This window comes from Pelmatolapia mariae, linkage group LG22, assembly GCF_036321145.2.
Source record: "Pelmatolapia mariae isolate MD_Pm_ZW linkage group LG22, Pm_UMD_F_2, whole genome shotgun sequence".
Lineage (NCBI taxonomy): Eukaryota > Metazoa > Chordata > Actinopteri > Cichliformes > Cichlidae > Pelmatolapia > Pelmatolapia mariae.
Window position 1 is genome coordinate 11,429,160 of NC_086245.2, and position 20,340 is coordinate 11,449,499.

At 39.2% G+C, this 20,340-nt stretch overlaps 1 protein-coding gene across 1 annotated transcript in view; it reads left to right on the plus strand.

Moving 5' to 3' along the window:
• The window catches only part of LOC135932855 (ephrin type-A receptor 7-like), a 155,903-nt gene that overhangs the window by 91,316 nt on the left and 44,247 nt on the right, over nucleotides 1-20,340 (plus strand). Inside the window, exons 4-5 of the mRNA XM_065470562.1 lie at nucleotides 8,633-8,788; nucleotides 13,992-14,321. Coding sequence (XP_065326634.1) covers nucleotides 8,633-8,788; nucleotides 13,992-14,321 — 486 coding nt within the window. The remainder of the gene's footprint in view (nucleotides 1-8,632; nucleotides 8,789-13,991; nucleotides 14,322-20,340) is intronic.

The window sequence follows — 20,340 nt, forward strand, 5'->3', positions numbered from 1 at the left end:
CCATAATATGCAATCTACATATTAATATATATATAAATTATATATACACATATATATGCGTGTATGTATATATATATATATATATATATATATATATATATATATATATATATATATATATATATATATATTTATACACATATAAGGTTTAAGGCAATGGGCAATAGCACTAAAAAGAAAGATAAGTACTTCACAGCCCATATTCCCAAAGATAAAGTGGTTTAAACATAAGCAGACTTAAATATATTCAGCATTATTTTGTCAGCATAGGATGAAACTCAGTGGATTTGGTGATGCTCTGTCTTTATTGCAGTCATTCTACAATGTGGCTATTGTCACCCTCAATAAACATGTAGAGCAAGAATGATAGACTTTATAACATCTATTACTGTTCTTGAGATATTTATTCAAAACGGAAACTTTCTATCACTGTAAAGCTTACATTTGAATGTAAAATGTGTGCACCATGTCTGTGTTGAGTTATGACGAAGTAATTACTTTGTGAAGGAATCGAGTTTTGACAGCTACTGTGGCAATTTAGGGAGTCGGAGTGTTTTTAAATTACCTTAACTGCTTCCTTGAGCTTTGTGTCAGAGCCTCTGCCACAGCAGCACAGCTTCCTGCAATAAAGTGTGCAATATCACCGGGTTAAACCACAATAACTGACTTCCAATTGTTTTTAGAACACCAAACGCATCTGTCCCTTCACCTTAAAGAGTATATTTAACTCTGCTGTAGTGGGTCAGTGTTTTCATTCATGGTTTCCTAGTTTTTGGCAGTCGCCTCACTATTTGTCTGTGTGCCACCATTTGATTGATATCTTTCATAGTTATTGAAGTATTTTGGCAACTAAAAATGGAATAAAACTGGATATAAATACTCACGCCATCCAATTTTCTTTATGACTTTTTTATATAAAAGACCATAAAAATGGGGAATGCCTCTTTTGATTAATTTAAGTAATAAATATGGTATTTTGGCATACACTTGTTTCCATTATGTTATGCCAATTGCGAATGCGGTCTGGCTTAGTGTTGTCATCACACTGAAATTTCTGACTTTGATTCAAATATCACAAAAAAATTATTTGCCATTTTCAATGCCACAAGGAGAAATCCTGTGTATATTAAGCAATGTCAATTTTTAAGTAATTTTATTATTAAAAGTCAAGTACAACAAAGTCATAGCCTGGCAATAAGGAACCTTTTTTTATTAATGAAAAAAGTCAGTGAGTGAGCATACATCATTAGAAGCCTCAGCGAGTGTCTTACATTCAAAATCTATTATTAAAGTGCAACTAAAAACTAGCATCCATCGCCTTTCAGTAAGTAGTTTAGCGTTATGGGGTCAGTCTAAAGCCTATCGCAGTGACTTTAACAATTTAAAATCACCAGCTAACCTAATGTTTGCTTTTGGACTGTGGAAAGAAGCTCATAGAGAACCCACATAGGCATGAGGATCAAACCAAGTTCAAACCAAGGACCTTTTTTGCATTGAGGCAACAGTGCCAACCACTGCACCACCGTGCCGCCCCCAAAACAAGAACGAAAACTTTTTTTGTTTTTTAGAATGAAAAATTAATGTGGTTAACAAACATTTGTCTCACAAAAATAGATGCATGACCTTATAACTCCATGACTATGCATACATTTTTGTGATTCCCTAGTGCTGTATTATGTTGGCTGATTCTCTCTGAATTTTCTGTTTGATCCAAACTGTTCAGGCCTGGCTCTTTGTTGCTGTGATGTAACATGACAGCTCTTTGTTGTGTCTATTTTGTGATGTAACCACTTTGATATTGTTAAATGTTCGGTGTTGAAGCGGATGCTTGTGTGAAAAAGCCAACGAATGGATCCGTGGGAGTTTTGCATTCACAACTGTGAGTAATTGTGTGCTTTTGTTTGCGTGTGATGTGTCTGTCACTGCGTATACATGCTGCACTTGACATGCAGAATTAGACATGTCTTCAGCGCAGAGCTTGTACAGAGCACGGCTGACATTAATACCCCTGGCGGCATTGTTCGCTAGTTATCCTCCTGTGTTCTCTGTGTGATGTCAGTCTGCGGTAACCAGGGCAGAACAGAGAATAAAATGATAAAGCAAAGCGATGACCTGAATGGCACGGCTCAGAGCCTTCTCCACGATTACACTGTGAAGCAGCAGCCAGTCAGTGGGTGACTTGAATGAGGTCTTTACTTTGAGCTAATAACAGGGATTTATGCTGTAATTCAAGGCTAGGTCATATCTTCAAAGCAGCTAGACACGCAGACAGGTTATGACACTGCATGTTAGTTCAGGAGAAAATTGTATCTTCCAAAAGAGCAGGCCATGGAAAGTGTCACAAAATGTTTGGTTTTTTTTCATCAGTCACTTAATTTCAAACTATAAAATCAGAAAATCTGCTTACAGTGAATATGATACACTGCAGTTTGATCCGATGACGTGGTAGCGGGTTTTTTGGGGAGGGGCTTGTGCAACAGACAAGTTTCTAGGGGTTTATTAATTTTTAGCTTTCTATACTAAGTATTATTTCCTTTATTGCCAAAGAAGACCATTATCTTACTCTTTGATAGAGTATTTTGAAAAGTCAGAACATTAATTTGTCCAACATGAAACAAAGAGAAAAATATAGAACATTAAAAATATAATGAGAGGAAATTTTTGATGTTAAATTAGAAGCATTGATTTAAAGTTGTTTTTTTGTTTTAGTTTGTCTTACCTTAACCTGCATCCCTATGATTTGTTTTAAAGCTTTTAATTATTAACATACAAGGACAGAACTGTTCACAAGTCTTGGATCACCTCTCATTTCTTTATATTTTGCTTCCAGGGAGACAAACTTTCTTGTAATTATTGGAAATTTGTCTTAAGAGAAAGGCTTTCTGAAGATCTTTCAGATTTTTTCTTCGGACACTGGCTGCCCTTTTACTCATTTTCAGTCTAGTCCTTATCCGTGACCAATTTCAGAGGGATGTTTCTTTTCTTTCTTTTTTTTTTTACACAAATTACACAAGATCCATGCTGAAAATCAGTGACAACTGGTCTTTTGGAATGATGAATCCAAATTGAAAATTTTGGTTCAAATCATCATTAATGATGATTTACAGAAGATAAAGAAGATAAAGATAAAGTCCAGCGGGTTTTGCCATTGTTTGAACCTGCTTTTCAGCTAGGGGTGTTGGGCCATCTTGTTAAAAATTGATCGAATTATGAAAATGAGAACACACTGTTAGATTGTGATCCAATCTAACAGTGTAATCCAACATGCTAACAAGTAACAGGAAATTCGTCCAATTGGGAACAGCTTCACTTTTCACCATGACAGTGATCCCAAACACAGCGCCAGTGCAGTTAAAGCATTCCTGACTAAAGAAACACATAACAGAACATTGTCAGTCATGGATTGGTCTCCCCAGGCAACATCTAAAGAAGTTGGAATGTCCTTCAGGAAGCCTGGAGAACTATTCCTGGGAGCCTTAGACAGTTCAGGCTGTGTTGAAGATGGTTATATAGATTTTTAAGCTCTTCAATTGTACAAACTCAGTTTTTGCTTTACATAGTATGTGTAAACATTTATGTTTGGCTCCTTTCAGTAAGTTACTACACCTATTTTCCATTTTCCTGGCAAAAAATAAAGAATGAGTTGCACAGCACTATACATGTAAATTCCCCACAATTTACACATACTGTTCATGAGCCTTGACCAGGGTATTAAGAGTCTTTTTATTTTTCAGTCTGGAGAGTTGCACTGGTAACTTTCCAAGCTTTTTTCCCCTAAGCTCCAAAGTCTTAGCTTGAAATAGTATTTTTCAACATTTTTTTTCTGATCCAGTACGGTCCATATCTCATTCTCTTCAGCCAATTTATCATGTGGAATGAGACTGACCCCATCTACTTTTGTCCAATTTCAACTAGTCCAATTCAGTCAGACTCACCCTAACCTCATCAGTTCACATTTTAATAATTTGACCTAACATGACACATTTAAACACATTAATCAGTCATTTCTCTCCAACCTCCCTACTTCTCTGATTTGGAGATGCAGATTTACATGTGTGCGTGCGTATGTGCGCGTAGGTCCGTGTCCGTGTGTGTGTAAAAGATGGTAATGAGAATTCATTTTTTGGATGTTAAGGAAGCCTAAAGAATTCAAATCAGCGTCAGCTACACAGGGAGCACTCATCTGAATTAAAGCTCTCTCAATTATTGATTTCCAACTGCTGGAATCACATCCCCATCTCTCTATGATACCATTACCCCTTTGACTATCATACTTTGTTCAATTCCTTGAAAACCTCTGCAAAAAATCGTCACGTTATGTCTATGTGTAATCTCTCTTGGGCTTTAGCTGCGTGCAAATGTGTGTCTGTGTGCGCGCACAAAGGTCTAAAGTAAACCTCTTTTAGGGTTATTAATATTTATTAATGTGTGCTGTCAGAGAGGCAAAGAAACAATTCATTGCTCACATGTATTGTATTAAGTGCTTCATGACTTATTAATGGGCATGTTTAAGGTTAGAGAAAAGAAAGGAAAAAGAAAATAAGAGAGAAGGGCAAACTATAAATTGATTCCTCCCACAAAGACAAAAGTCTATTAAAGTCATTTGTAAGCTCATTGAAATGTGGATTCTTTGGCCTTTTACTTTTTATTCATTAGATGGCAAAACTGTTGGCATATCTCAAACTGTCAGAGTAATAATGAATTTTCTAAGAAAGATTGATAACAAGTTTTGCAATCATATTCCTATATTTTTTTTTAACTACCAATAAGCTCCTATGGCAAGCAGAGCACTTCTGCTGTTTTATATATTCCTACTATAGATGACATTATTCTAACACTGTCACTCATTCGTTCAGTGTGTTTCTCATCTGTATGCATTCCATGCCTGTGTTTATTGTTCTGTCTATCAGTCAAGCTGAAGGAGTCTATTATCCCTCCCTGTTTAATGTCCTTTCTCGGTACAGTACATAGCCTACTGTCTTTCTGTCTCTCACACGCCATCTGTTTGTCTGTTGGTGTCTCTGTCTCTCCGAACAATCTCTCACAGCAGTTGGCGTACTGTGTCATCCACTACCCCCACCCCAAGGACCTGGCATGTCACTGCATATCTATATCATTACACCTTGAAGAAATATGCCTCTGTGTGCGCGTGCGCATGTGCGTGTATACATGTGCTGCCGAGTTTCATTTAATCGAGGCTCCCAGTCAGCACATAGGACAAATTGATCAGTTGGTTTGCCAGCTGTCCTGGCAGATCTCTCCTTCTGTCTCTCTAGTTCTCTAACCACCCACTCTCCTTTACTCTCACTGAAACTCTGATTTCCACTTAAATTTATACACCTTGCAATTTAAAGATGAGAAAAACCAAATGAGTACTCTTGAGTACTCTTCATTACAAGTATCTCCATTGTTTTGTTCAGTTTTTTGTTTTGTTTTCTCACCGCTGGATGCCTTTTAAACTAACTCCTCTGTCTCCAATTGGCAGATGGCTTGTGGCCATGCTGACTGACATGACCTTCTCTGGCACTGGCTTTTGGCGACCCTTTGAATCCCTTGAAAATGACGGGCATCATTCAAAGCCAGCTCCTTTTGTTATCTGAGCTGCACATATTGTCTTGATACACCCCTATCATTAGACACACATTTCCATCGTGGGCCAGCGAAATGTCTATCCTTGCTGAATTGAAGAGATAAGTCAGAACTGCAGCCAGCCATATGGCTAGCCTGCTTTTAAGCATGATAGGTAGAAAATGCAGAACCCATTTCTTTTCTCATAGATCTATGCATAATTTTGCCTTGATTTAGGTGCTATTCACACTTGATGTTCTTGCTGTGGTGAAGGGAAGGATAGTGGCAGCACAGTCAGGAACAAAGGGAGTCTACTTCAGTGCTGCTTGACAGGGCGTGTGTGTGTTTCTGTTATGTCCCCATGCTTGGCTGTGCTTTGAGCTGAAAGCGAGAGGCTTTTTTCTGTGTAATGACAGACATTAGAAAGTCGATTACGAGGTTCTTACAGCCTCGAACATGCCACACAGGGCTGTAATAAACACATGCATACACAAAGGTATACAGGCACGTGCACACTCTCAGACTGGTCTGAGCCAGGGGAAGGCTTTTGTGTTCAACTTGCCTGTGTCACATACAAATATATCACCATTACTGACTGTGTGACACGATACTGCAGGTGGGAAAAGTGCTGTCTTCTTAACTGTAATTTCCCATAAATCCCATAAATTTTATCTCATAATTCAGACAGGGCACTGTTGCCTTAAATCACAGTTGATAACATGGTTACAGGGGCTCATGATATCTCCTAATTCCTATTCAAGCTCTTCAAGTAAAAATACCCAAGAATGTGAATTGAACATCTTTTAATTTTTAAGAATTTATATTGGAAATTCAGGGCCGGGGCAGCTGTGGCTCAGGAGGTAAAGTGGGTTGGAAGGATGGTGGTTTGATCACCAGTTTCTCCTTTCTGCATGTCAAAGTGTCCTTTATAAAGAATCCCAAGCTGCAAGTGATAAATGCATTAAAGTGTGAGTGTGTCGATGTTAGACAAGGTGCTTTGATATAGAAAAAATGTGTGTATGACTCGCTGAATGAGGCTTGTAGTAGAGTGCTCAATTAGAGTAGAAGAGCACTATATAAGTACCAGTCCATTTACCATGTACCATATGGACTATTATGACTTGCTAACCCTTGCCAGCGTATTGTTAGCTTCAAATATTTCTGTTGGTACTTGGTTTCCCCCTTTTTTGTAATTTGTGTATTTAAAAGTGTGTAGTATCAGGGTAAGTAAAACAACCGTTTCTTATTTTGAGTCATATAAATAATTTTGAGCCATAATTTTCATGTTACAATATAGCTTCTTTTGATTTAAAATGTAGGCCTCGATGACACAGGTGTAGAAGCTCGTCAGCTACCTTGTGGCAACCACTGGTTCTGAGTGTAAAATGTATATTCCCAGACTAGATGCAAGTAACTGGTACAGGTTGCTGGTAATTATTCTGAAACTGATTGCTAAAGCTCCCTATTCACTTTCTGCAGCTGGTTGATGAGTGGTTGACGAGATTGCTGGCAGCCACTAGTGTGAAACTGGTCGCAAAGAAGCCTGAGTTTGCATGGAAGATGCCAACAAAGCAAACACTTGCCATTTACTCTCCAAACACAACTTTCACGTTAAAGCTAACATTCTCCATTCCTGGGTTATCTCGCACTTTTTCAAGTTTCACTACAGCTCGGAGAGTAAATGGTGATTATTTCTATATGAGTAAACTTGTACCATGCAAACTGCAGGCGACCACAGCAAACTGCTAGTGACCAAAGCAATTACAAGGAGCCTCTTTATAGGCGATTTCACTTGGAGATAGCCATAAACACGTAGCAACCACTCGTGATCTGGCTGTGGAATTCACATTTTTCCCTAGCAACTGGAGGTTGCCAGGGGGTTAACAACCAGTCCCTAGACTTGCGTGGCTAAGGCCTTTGTTACCAAGCAGTTCGTCCATAAATATTGTCAAAACCAGTATCTACCATCTGTAAACTAATTCAATGTACACTAACTGGTTATGTCAATCACTAGTTTCTCACTCTGGGTAAAAATGAACATGCCTCCGAAGTTGGAACCTAACAAGACTGACGATGACGAAACAAAAAATGAGAAGGACAAAGAAAGGTATGAAAGGAATAAGAAAGAATAATGTGGCAGGAGAATGGAAAACGAGCAGAAGACTAAGAGAGAGGGGTAGAAAGCTCGCTAGAGCTGTTAATGTAGACCCGCTGTTTAGAATACAGTCTCAGAAGAGAGGAGACCAGAGCGTGGAGCGGTAGCTGGCTGCCTGATTTCACACCCATTATCACCTGCTACAAAAGCACGGCAAGTGGAAAATGAAACTGCATACAGGGAGAGTGTAAAATAAGCTGTTCTCAGTGAGTTTGAGTGTGTGTGTTTATGCACGCCCATTGTCACACTTGCACTGATAAGCTTCTGTTACATGGTGTGTACTCTTACACATGTAAGGTCATGAGTACTTATCACCTTTGTCCACCTTCTCACTTTTTGTATTTTGATTCATGCGTGCTTTGGGATAACTTCCAAATAAGGCGAAACAAGGGGAGGAAAAGCACAATGAAATAAAAAATTTTGGGCTTCGGAGCTTTGTGCCTGCACGATCCATTGGTTTTCTTTCATTTGCATAGCTGGTTCATTCCAGTAGCAGACTTTGATGCCATTTGCACAGGTCCACCGATCACATGTAATGTGAGAATTGTGTTTGTCAGATGGATTTAGCCAAAGTCTCCTCTACTTTTCTGCTCTAATCCTATCTTTTATCTCATCTATACTTCACTGAGGTCTCACTGGCTTTTCTCATTTTTCTACACTCATTCTTAATTTTCCCTCTCGTTTTTTTCAAAGGCTTTAACGTGCTTAGTGAAATAGAGGTGCTTATGTGATTAAAAAAAGGCTCTGAACTGTTAGCATATCTGCAGAATTATCTTGTGAACGTGCAGTTGCAATATGTGTTTCATGTGTTCATTTCCCAAAAGGATATTACATATATTTTTAAAAATGTATGTAATGTGATATATCACGTAATTTGGACATATCTGACAAACTGCTTTTCTTTTCCAGCGTGTCCACCTGGCTCTTACAAGATGTCGTCCAGACAGCAGGAGTGTTTCCCCTGCCCAGCCAACAGCGTCGCAGAAGAGGAAGGATCCATGGTGTGCTTGTGTGAGGAGGATCACTTCAGGACTCCTTTGGACAATCCCTCAGCGCCATGCACACGTAATAATAATAATAATAATATACTTGCACTTATTTATGTCTATATCTTCTTAAATTACACCTGCTTATATACTAGTTCCAGTCGCACCATATAACTCATATAAGATATGATATTGAAATTTTGCATAAAGTATAGATTTTTATGTCTGTAAGCCAATCAATATCTCAACCTCCCATTCAGCTTTTGATATAGCTGCAATTGCCATTTATCCATTTTAACAATAAAGATCCATTTTCTTTATGTCTTAAAACAACCTGTCCTTCACCCCGTACCCTTTCATCCACCTTTCCTTTTTTCATGCTATTACCTCTTGGTCTGACCTGCTCCCTCCTCCCTCAAGTCATGTTTCATCATCTTGTCCTCATCAGCCCCATCTCCATGTCTCATTCCTTGCACCCTTCACCTCTCCTTCACCATATACCCTTCTTTGTATTGCATTCCATGTTTCTGTAACCTATCCCAGATTGTTGGCTAGGAGTAGGTCTCTCACAACACAGGATGCATGCCTTGTACTGCTCTGCTGATGAAAAAGTTGTGAAGTGTTTGTATAACTGCAAGCTTAAAGGATGAGAATACATAAGCAAATATCTTGGTCTATAACTGGTTAATGACATCTGTTGCCTCGTTGGACAATTCCTCTTTGATCTGGAATAAAGAATAAATCCAGTCTTTGTTTGACATAGTATTTAAAGTTAATTTTCTAAGGAAGACCTTTTCCTCTCGGATGTCTGTATCATAGTATGTTTGAGTGTTTTCTGTAAATGTAACCACTTAAACCTTTGTCTATTAGTATCCAAAGCTATATATGAAAGCGCCTCTTCACCCAAACCATTTTCTTTGCCTCTTAACATTTATCCCTTTTTTATCACCCATCCATCTTTCAAAAAAAACCCATCACCCCATTTTGCCATCTCTTTGCTTAACCTTTTGCATTCTCTTCATATTCTTCCACCTTTTCTCCTGACATTACAGATCCATTTTCTGCTATACTTCCATTATCTACATTTCCGCTGGACCCCCCCTTCTTCTTCTACCCCCTCCTTTTTGATGCCTCACCACCCTCTTCCATTCCCATCTCTCTGTCTTCTTAACTTGACCACTCATCACTCTTCTTTCTAGCCACCGCCTCCTCGGATTTTCCTTACTCTTTATCCTTTCATCTGTTCCATCCATGCGTGTTATCATCCCATTTTTCTTCTCTCTGTCAAACCAAGATCTCATCCCTCTATCCTCGAGCGACAAACTCTATATTCTCATCCCTGTTCGCCGCACATTATTTGTTCATTCCTCACCTTTTACTTTTTCTGACCCTTTCTCGGCCCTTCTCCCGTACTGATTTTTCTTCACTATGAGGCCAAACAGGGCCGTACAGGTTGGCCCTATTGATTTCTGCATGGAAAACAGCGTATTGATTATAGCTTAGTAATTAGATGGAGGAATAATAGGGTATATATCCTGAAAGTATTCAGGACATAAATCAGTAGGGTCTCTAAGTTAGTGGATGTGTGCTTATATATGTATTCACATTGACTTGTGCGTTAGTGCGTACACACATGAATGAAAGTGTGTGGTCATGCTAGCTTTAATGGTAAGTGCAGTGGAGGGGTTTAATTATAATATTGATTGCTGAGCTCACTGATCCTGTGTGATAATATTCATAGCAGCCTAATGACCACATTAATTACACTATAGATTCTGTAATTATGATAATCCCCAGATTCTACTAATCCACCACACTGTACATTTAGAGAAAGAGTTTGATGAATCTAGCCTCATAAGAGTAAGAGAAAAAAATTATGATTTTCAAAGATGAAGTGTTTGATATGTGCGCATTATTACGACAGTGATTAAAGAACAACTGATTTTATTCTTCTCCCTTTTTAATGCTAGTGTAGTATCACGACCCTAATGTGTTTACCACACTGAGAATCAGAGACTGTGCGCCTCATAGTTGCTTTAAGAATTCTTTTTGAAAAAGTTGAAGGAGCACAGAGCTTTAATTATAAGATTAAGCTTCATCTGTTACTTCATGACTCAACTGACTGCCATTGTTAATGGTGACGATTGAGTTTTTTCCATTAGAGCACACTGCTGCATTTCCCTTGGCAGCTATGGAGATGAAAAGTAGAACTTTAGAAATAGTTAATTAAAATTAGTCTCTAAATTCTTGTAAGTTTTGGCAGAGGAGAACTTCTGCTGACAGCTCCAGTTGTAACACAATAACTATTTGGAGAAAAAAACAAAACTGGAGACGAGATGCATAACATTTGTCATCAGATGTTTCTGCAAATAAATCAGCAAAATCGTTGTTTGAGAATAACTGCAAAATGATGTTGCTGCATAATAATTATTTCTGATTTTGAAGACTGCACAATTTCAATTTTCTCTGAAAACTTAAAAAACTAAACTTGCTGTTTACCATAAATGTGCAGTGTTATGCAAACGTCTTGAGCTACTCCTCATTTCTTTATATTTTGCTAGTTAAAATATGAAATGGGTGCAGTGATTTATTGAAGTTTATTGATTGATTGATTGATTGATTGAATAGAAACAGAGTATATCTGGCAAAAACAGAGTTCTAATGAGCTTTGAAGTTAATATTTGGTATCACTACCTTTATTCTTCAACATGCCAAGATGATCCCACACTGCTTCAATAATGTTGAGGTTAGTGTTTCAGAGTGGCCAGTCCACGACTTACAGTGTTCCAGTGTGTGTTTCTATACGTCAGCCTTTTTGTCCTGTTTCTCCTCTTTAAGAATTGGTTCTTGACATCCACCTTTCCACTTATAACAATCCCGATGAGGCTTTAGTGAACACTAGGCAGATCAACTAAAGAGCCTGATGTAACTCTCAGGTTGCGTGTCAGGTCTCTGCTGGATTTTTTTCCTATTTCTTGGGGACATGACTTTTAGATCTGATGTAGATAGGTCTGACACTTCTTTTTGTCCTCCATTTGTCCAGTTTTCTCACATTTTTCAAGAATGCACTATATAGCATGCTGAGATATGTCAAGTTTTCAACTAAAAGTGCTTTGGGAATCACCTTGTTGGTGCAAAAATACTCTCATGCCTGTCAGACTATGTTTTCTCTGGCATAGATGTCCCTGATCTCATTTGATGAGATTAACTGAGAGAGGGTAGCATATAAAGATAACACATGCAGTTTAATGACAATAGTTTAAGGGGAAATGCAAGATTTTCTGTATTGTATCATATTGTTGGAGGAGTAGAGATTGAGTTGAATAGTGATGTGGATGGACTATAGGGAAAAGGGAGTTAGAAGTTTGGGACAGGTTGTGAGTAAAAGAGTGAGAAAGAGTTGTGGAGGTGAAGTTTTAACAAGAGGCACTCGCATTGTACGATGGAAAGAAAAGAGAAACCTTAAGAGAGTGAGGGACTGCAAGGCTAAGAAAGCATGAAAGTGGATAGAGATGTGAGCAAGAGGCCCAGCTGTGTCTACATCTACTGTGTGTGTGCGAGTGTGTGTGTGTGTGTGTGTTCATAATGTGAATGTTTTCTGGGCTTATGTAACCCTGGGCACCACGTGTGTTTGGAAGCGGGACGCAGCTGTGGTGTGTGGCGTGTTTGATGGCACGCACAGTGCAGCACACCTTCACTTATTCATTACACGCACATGCACACACATACAAGGATGTATGTAAAATTCATGACCTTTAATGGACCTGTGCTTTCAGTGAAAAGAGGATATGAACCAAAAGACACTGAATGCTGAGTGATAGGATGGAGTCCTCTGGTCTGACTTTTTACAGCCTTCTACTGGATCGTAGATTTTCTTTTTAGCTGTTGCGGGGGTTCATTTAGAAGTGGTTTAGCTTTAAATGACATGTTTACACAGTTTTTTGTTACCTCTGTCATGTACTGTATAATGCTGAACTTTTGACACACACAGCCTTTCAATAGGCAGCTCACATCACTGCCCCTCATATCAAATCAGACTCATGTTCCGGGAGAGATAAAACACTTTCCATGGCAAGCCATCTTTATTTACTAAGAGTAAATGGAGGGTCTGTTTCACACAGCAGATGACACCAGTACATAATGGAAAAAACCGCTAATCTTTCAGACAAAAGGGAATGTTATTCTATTCCTTTTTTTAATCAAATCCTGAGCCTTACCCCAAATATTTTCCTTCCTATATCAGCAATAATCCCTCCTCCGTCTCAGTCCAATACATCTTTTTAAAATATATTTTCAAACTGTCAAAGTATGATAATAATGCTACATACACTATTATTTCACAACAAGTACCTCAGATTTTCCCTCACCTATTTATGTAAAATGGTTCATATCACATTATTAAAATCGAATCACCTGCTTGTTAACATTAAAAGAAATAACTTTAAAAAAAATGGTTTTTTTTAATTTGAAATTATTGTTCAAAAAATTATTTAATATAAAGGCAATAGGCAGAGTGTTACAGGCATAGCCCTAAAGAATGTAGCCTCATGGGCAGTGTAGCAGTGTAGCCCAGTTGTAAGTAAGCTATTAAGACTCGACTCGATTCCAAGTTCAGTTGGAGCAGCCTTTCAGCGCCTTTCAACTCTGTCTTTCGCAAGCAAAGTTGACCCAGACAACAAAGTAAAGTTAATTTTCAGCTACGAGCCCGTATTAGCCAGAGGTCCCTTTACTACGGTTCAGAGCCAAGGACCTGTTTTATATACGTGCGGAATAGTTTTCTATACAAGATCGCTGCAAAAAGTGCAGCCGTACCTAATGTCCACCCTACTGTTACTCATTTTATATTAAGATTTAAAAATCTAGTTGGTATTGGTATGGCGAGTAGTCTTCAGTAGTGGTAATAAATCTCACAGCAATAGTACATTTATGTAGTTTTAAAAAGCTTGATAATATATTAAGTAATCCAAATTATTCTGAATACGTTGCACTTATTGAGTAACGTAACGGAATGCGTTACAAAATACATTTTGGGGCATGTAATCTGTAATCTGTAGTGGAATACATTTTAAAAGTAACCTTCCAACACTGGCGCTTGATTATGATGATATTGTTTGTATAAATGCTTCTATACCCACCATAACGCCTCTGGACTGTTGTATATCAAATTGCATGACAGTTCATTCAAATTGAGTACGCATTGTATTTTCTTACAAACTACTCATGAGCGACCTGGGATAAATAATTCATCTAAATAATTATCTTTTTTTTTTTTTCTTTCATAGGTCCCCCATCCCCTCCCAGAGACTTGACCTATACTCTGAAGCAGTCCACGCTGATCTTGGACTGGGCTGCTCCGTCCGACACAGGGGGCAGGGTGGATTTGACCTACAGTGTGGGATGCCGGAAGTGCATCGGGAGGCAGTGTGAGCCATGTGGGGCTAGCGTTGGATTTGTGCCTCAGCAGGTTGGCCTGACAGAAAGAACTGTGACTGTGGTCAATCTTCTTCCCAACACCAATTACACATTTACTGTAGAAGCCTTGAATGGAGTGTCAGAGCTGCTGCCCAACAAGAGGTTCTACACACAAGTCAACGTGTCAACAAGCCTGCCTGGTAAGTTCCATTTCAACCTTCAAAAACAAACACAAACATGTAAATGGAAAACATTTAAATAGCACTTAAACGTGGCACACTCTGAAACAAAAAAACAAACGACAAAGAATGCACCTTTTAAAAGATATTGCATTTGTACTCAGTAGGGAGCAACAAGGACACGTCTGACATCAGGCAACAATATGTGTGAAAAATAGATGAACTTTAAATAAACTTGCACTACATGCGTTTCCAATTTTGAATACTTTTTAACTCCACTTGATTTTGACTGAATTTTTAGTGGTTTTACAAAAAGTTTTATGTCATCATTTCATCTGGTCAAAAAAATTCTACTACTTTATTCATATTTTCGACGTAAGAAAATCCTCTAAAAAATCATTTTGACCCCTATTTGAAAAGTTGGAATGTTTTGTTTGGAAATAACGCATGCATTTTTTATGATATCACCGCAATCCGCTGTTACTCCTGCTTACAACAAAAAAAGACATACAAACAGATCATATTTATGTGCACTTTGTACTCTGTAAAACTCACTGTGACCTTTGCCTACAGCAAAATGCAGATTTACTGGCATGGCATTCAGAAGCAATGTGTATTTGAATTTCTGTGTATTCTTTGAAAAAACACAAACTTCAGTCATACACACTTTTCCCTTATACTGACAACATGTCTGTTGCTGCAGACAGGGCAGAAATTCTCATTGGTAGGGGAGATCTCATTTTCATCAGCAGAAGTTTTCAGCAGGCCATTAGCCAGAGGCTTGAAAAGCACTTTACCAAGTAGCCTTGTCACCCAGCACCGCAATAGCACTCACTATTTGGAGGAGCTCAAGTGTGAAAAGACCAAAACACACGCATACACACACTAAAGATGTACAAGCCTACTTTCTGGCTTGAATGCTGACAAACATTCTTTTGTAAACAAACGTACACATGACTGTGCATGTTATACCACCGCGCATATCTTTGAAAATGTTTGACATCTTTGTTTGCAAAAGCTGAAGGAAATCTGAATGATGAACATAATGATGCAAATGAAACATAGGTGGAAGATGGAATGAAAGGTGCTGTACAAGAAAGTATCTGATGGAGAAACAATGAGAGAGTGAGAATGGCAGAATGTGCTTTTGCCATTAATTGGAAATTAGCTTAGAGAAATGGGCTGAATAATGAATGCTGTGCAGCATCTGTGAAGGCTGCAGGACTCGCTATGAATTTCCAGGTATTAAGTTCAGGATATATACTGACTTTATCGTGGGAAAGTGGGTTAAACTTTTGGATAGTTGTTATATTGAAAGTGTGGTTTTTGACTGAGGCATGCATCTAAGAATAAAAAAGAGAGCACATTTAACCTCCTAAGATCCAAACTCTTCCATGGCATGCATTTTTAATTTCTGTTTGATATTTGGGTTGATTGGGACCTGATGAATGTAAAAACAAAGAATTTTGTTTGTTTTTTTTACCTGATTTTTGTTTCTGAGAAAAATGAGATCCACATATGAGGACATTTGTTAAACATTTCGATAGAACAGTGGCAGTATGATGTCCTCGTAAGTGGATATCAGGCCCTTGTAGCACAAAATTTAGTATTTTGGTCTAGACAACCCAAAATGTGATGTCCACATATGTGGATGCCAGGTCCTAGGAGCTTAAGGAGATTTATGTTGAGTGTTTAAAAACAAATGTGTTTCTCAGGATCTTCTTTTTCGGACCAGCTTAAACTTGTATATAACACGAGTGATGGGCTGAAGCACAGTTATGTGTATGAGAATAAAGCACTGACATCACTTACCTGATTTGGGAACTCTGGAAAAATTTGTGTTTAGTGAAGGTTGTAGTTAATTCTTCTTCATTAAAGAGCTTGTATTCTACTGTTTTCTCATTTTCACTTTATAGTTGAGCAATGCTTCAGCATTAAGGGTCAGACTGGCTCAGACTCATTCAGAAAACAAATCTAGCAGACGCAGAACAATGTAGACATCACGTTTTAGGTTCCCTATAAATCTAAATCCATTGTTCAGTCTGTGTTTACCTGATTTCTCCATCCATGAAGTTGTTACTGTGCACTTGGAGCCAGTTATCTTGGCAGAAGAGTGGACATTGTAGTCCTGATGTTCCACTCCTGGAAACAGTTTCCTCAGGGCCTGACAGGATTTTAGGGCCTCCCCAACCCGGACGAGATTCTATATAATCGCACCTTCATGTATTGGGATTAGCTTAGATCAGTGTTTCCCAACCGTTGGAGCCACAAAACATATTTCACATTAGAAAAATCACATGGCACACCACCAAACAAAAATGTCACAAAAAGCATATTGATAATTTTTCCCTGCGCACCAGGCATAGTGGAGTTGGTTTGGTTTGTCCCAACCACTACTCATGCTAGGGCCTTAATCTGGGTCGGAATTTTCTCCAGGACCCAGGTCAGATTGACTACTTTTTCTTTTCAAATATTTATCTATTGCTATTACGCGCTGCGTCGTCTCACAGCATGACTATTATGTCATTTCTTCTTCGTCTTCTTCTGTTTTACTGGCAGTTGGCAACCAATTTCATTAGAGCAGGTAGTTGTACTGCCCTCTAGTGGAAGAGAATGTAATTGCTCTGCCCCTTACTCACACCAGTCGCTTAGAGCAACCCAACCTTTTTTGCGCCACGGACAGGTTTATGTCCAACAATATTTTGACGGACCGGCCTTTGAGGTGTCGCGTATAAATACAAAAAAAATAAAACCAAAATAAAATAAAACGACTCACAGACCGGCCCGGGGGTTGGGGACCGCGCTGGCTTAGAGTCCCACCTGATTAGTACTCTAATCAGGTGGAAGCAGATAATCTTCCACTGCACACCTGATCATTTCTCACGGCACACCTATGTGCTGTGGCACAGTGGTTGGGCAATACTGGCCTAGAGTTTCCTATCAGTTATACAGTGCCAGAAAACCTCTATAGGTGCCAAGTTGGCAGCTTTATCAGGTCCCTAAACTACCACTGCATTGACATAAGAGTAATTGCTCAAGTACCACCTGGTTGTTTAAATTATTTATTCCCCACAAAGCGGGAGCTCAAAAACCCTATATTTTTCTCATTATTATTGTCAGTCGTTCTCCATTTTCCACCAAATCCTGTGGAAAAATATCTGCACGCGTTTGCCAGATGTTGACTTTTCTTACAGGTTACAAGTCTAATTTGAAGAGGTATAGCGGTGAGGCAGCATACTGTCTCTTTGTGTTTGTTTGCTGGAAACATCTGCTCATGTTTTTATACAGTTATTGCGATGACAGCTGATAAACTTCGCCAACGCCCACATGTGGCTGGAAAAGCAAACCAGTTAGTAAATGAAAGTTAAAGAAGTTATAAGCAGCGCAGAGCTGTTGATCCCTCAAATTAAACCACATCCCCCAAAAAAATCCCTCAGACAGCTAAAATCTGTGATCTTGACTAGCAAGTGACAACTTGGCCTTCTTCAGCTTCCTGCGTAAAATCCCGAACTCCAGGGTTTGGGATACTCTATCAGAAGTACAAACCTATGGTGAGCATTTTTTTCCTCATTGTCACATTTCTTTAAACCTTTCTCACTTTTATCTCCTCTGCCTGTCTGTCTTGTCAGCAGTTACCATGGCACTGATTTCTGGTTATTACGGGGTATTAAGGTATGAGTTGTGCGGCTAACCGTGTCGTCCAGGAGGATTGGACAAGGGTTAGGAGAGAGTGTTTTGCAGGGGTTTTAGAAGACTTTCTGTGACAGGGAGGATTTCGGCTGACATTTAGTGTGTGGTGTTTAATACTGTCTGTATGTGTGGTGTGAGACAGACAGACCTTTGAAAGAAAAAAAAAGTGTGTGAAATGTGCCACAGAATAATTCCTGCATTTTCTAGGAGAGCTACCCTCCTTTGAAAGTCCTCTGGGAGAGGTTTACCTCAAGGTCAATAAAGGATCTGCTCAGTTTTATCAGATAGAAGCGGAAGTGATCATTAAAATGACACAATATTAAAACTTGACATACAAAACCTGCAAACAAATTCAATAATGGTTCACTTGGTCTTATTGTCGCTGCATGATAAGTCAGGGTTTCATTTTGTTGTTCATCTGATTTTTATGTATCTGCGGGATATCGTCTGAAGTTCTGTAAAGCCAGGTCAGGTCCAGAATTGCAAAAAAGCATTTCTGTACGGACCTTAGCTTTGTGTCCGCACCTGTGTGTGCACCTCCCCACCGAGACTTTACATATCAAAACTCGCTGACCTTTATAAATACTGCAGTAGGGATTTGGAACAAAGCTAGCACATATCAGCAGACTCACACTCTGGCCTTTTTTTTTTTCTCTCTAGCCACCTCATCATCTCTTTATTACTTTGTTCTTTTTCTTAACCTCCTCCCTTCCTTTGTAAACCGATCTCTTCTTTTTTTTACCCTCTATTTCCTCCCTCATTTCCCTCCCCACATCCTTCCCTGCTCTCCCCATAAGCTCACTATTCTTAGATGGTAATTTCTCTCCTACTCACTGCCACTCTTTCCGCTATCTTCTCCTTTTTCATCACCTGTCCTGACATGATCACCACTGCCCTCTTCTCCCCCATTTCTCTGCTTCTCTCTCTTAGGACTATTTTCTCCCACCTTTTCTGATTGTGCCATATTTGTTTTTCGGTGCAAAGTAAGCTTGTTAGCAGTGGGTGGCATTTTTTGACTGGCAGCTGAGGGTGGAGAAAGCCTGACAACTTAAGGGCACAATCTGAACCGAGCTGCTGAGAGAAAGTGCTGCTGGATACTATACAATGTTAACCCGCCGCCCCAGCCACACATACAAGATACACCAGGGACAATTTTCATCTATAAAATGCAAACACAAGCTTCTCTCTCCCTCGCCCACTTTCATTGGAAAATCAGAATCTTATGCAAATCATTAGAAACAGCAGTTTAGACACTGTCGGTCTTTAAACCTTACAAAAAACGACATACAAATTGAATTCTTTGAAAATATGCAGTTGAACTGGATGCTTGCACTTGCACATGCACATCCTCCCATGCAGATGGGGTTTTATCAGGACTCTTCAGGCCACCAGGGGGAAAGGGGAGTTTTGCATGGCGTGTCAAGGATGGATAATAGGGAAAAGGAAGAGTAGGGGATAGAAACTGGAGGGGATGGGACATCAGCTGGGTAAACGGGAGATCAATTTTCCCTAAGGCTCATGGGGCGCCATATCGAGGTGGATTAGGGGTGCATATATAAGCGAAAGAGTGCACCAGACCATGTGTCTATGGCCATACTTTGCTGTGCTTGCATGACATAATTTCTGTACATTGGTCTATGCTTCATTTCTTTTCTTAAGAAAAGATGATATCTTGCTTCAGAATTGTTCAATATATGTGTGTGTGTGTGCGTGTGTGCGTGTGTGTGTGTGTGTGTGTGTGTGTAGGTGTGTGTGTGTGTTTCTGTGTATGTGTGATCCAACTGGTCTCTGGATGAATGTCTTGGCCCCCAGTGATACATCCAAAGCCCTTTAGCTAAGGCAGGGAAGAAGACAGGGATGCAGGGTAGCTGTAGAGATGGGGTGGAGGTGCGGGTCAGGGAGGAAGGATTGGCATTTCAATATCCTGAGAGGATTACTGGCCGTGCTTTGAGATGGCTGGTCCCCGCGGAGATACATAGGCCTTAGAGATGGATGCATAAAGGGAGGAGAGGAGAGGGGAATGAATATAGAAGTAGAGGGATAGAGAAGAGAGCGGTGTGGCATTGTGAGGAGAACGCCTAGATGTGGAGAAAAGGGAGCAGGGGTGAAGAGCAAAAGCGAGAAGACTTAAAAAAAGAAACAACGATCTAAAACCATATTTTTAAAGACGTACATATCGAAACTGCTTAGTACATTTTTAAAGTTGTGTGTGGACAAAAGTTAGGGTGAGATGGTTTTGAGATAAAAGTTAGGAAGCATAAAGCATCAAAGATGACTTAAAGTAAGTAAAGTAGCACAGGGTGCATAGCAGTAGAATAAAATGTGAAAAACTGAAGGCAACACAAACTGA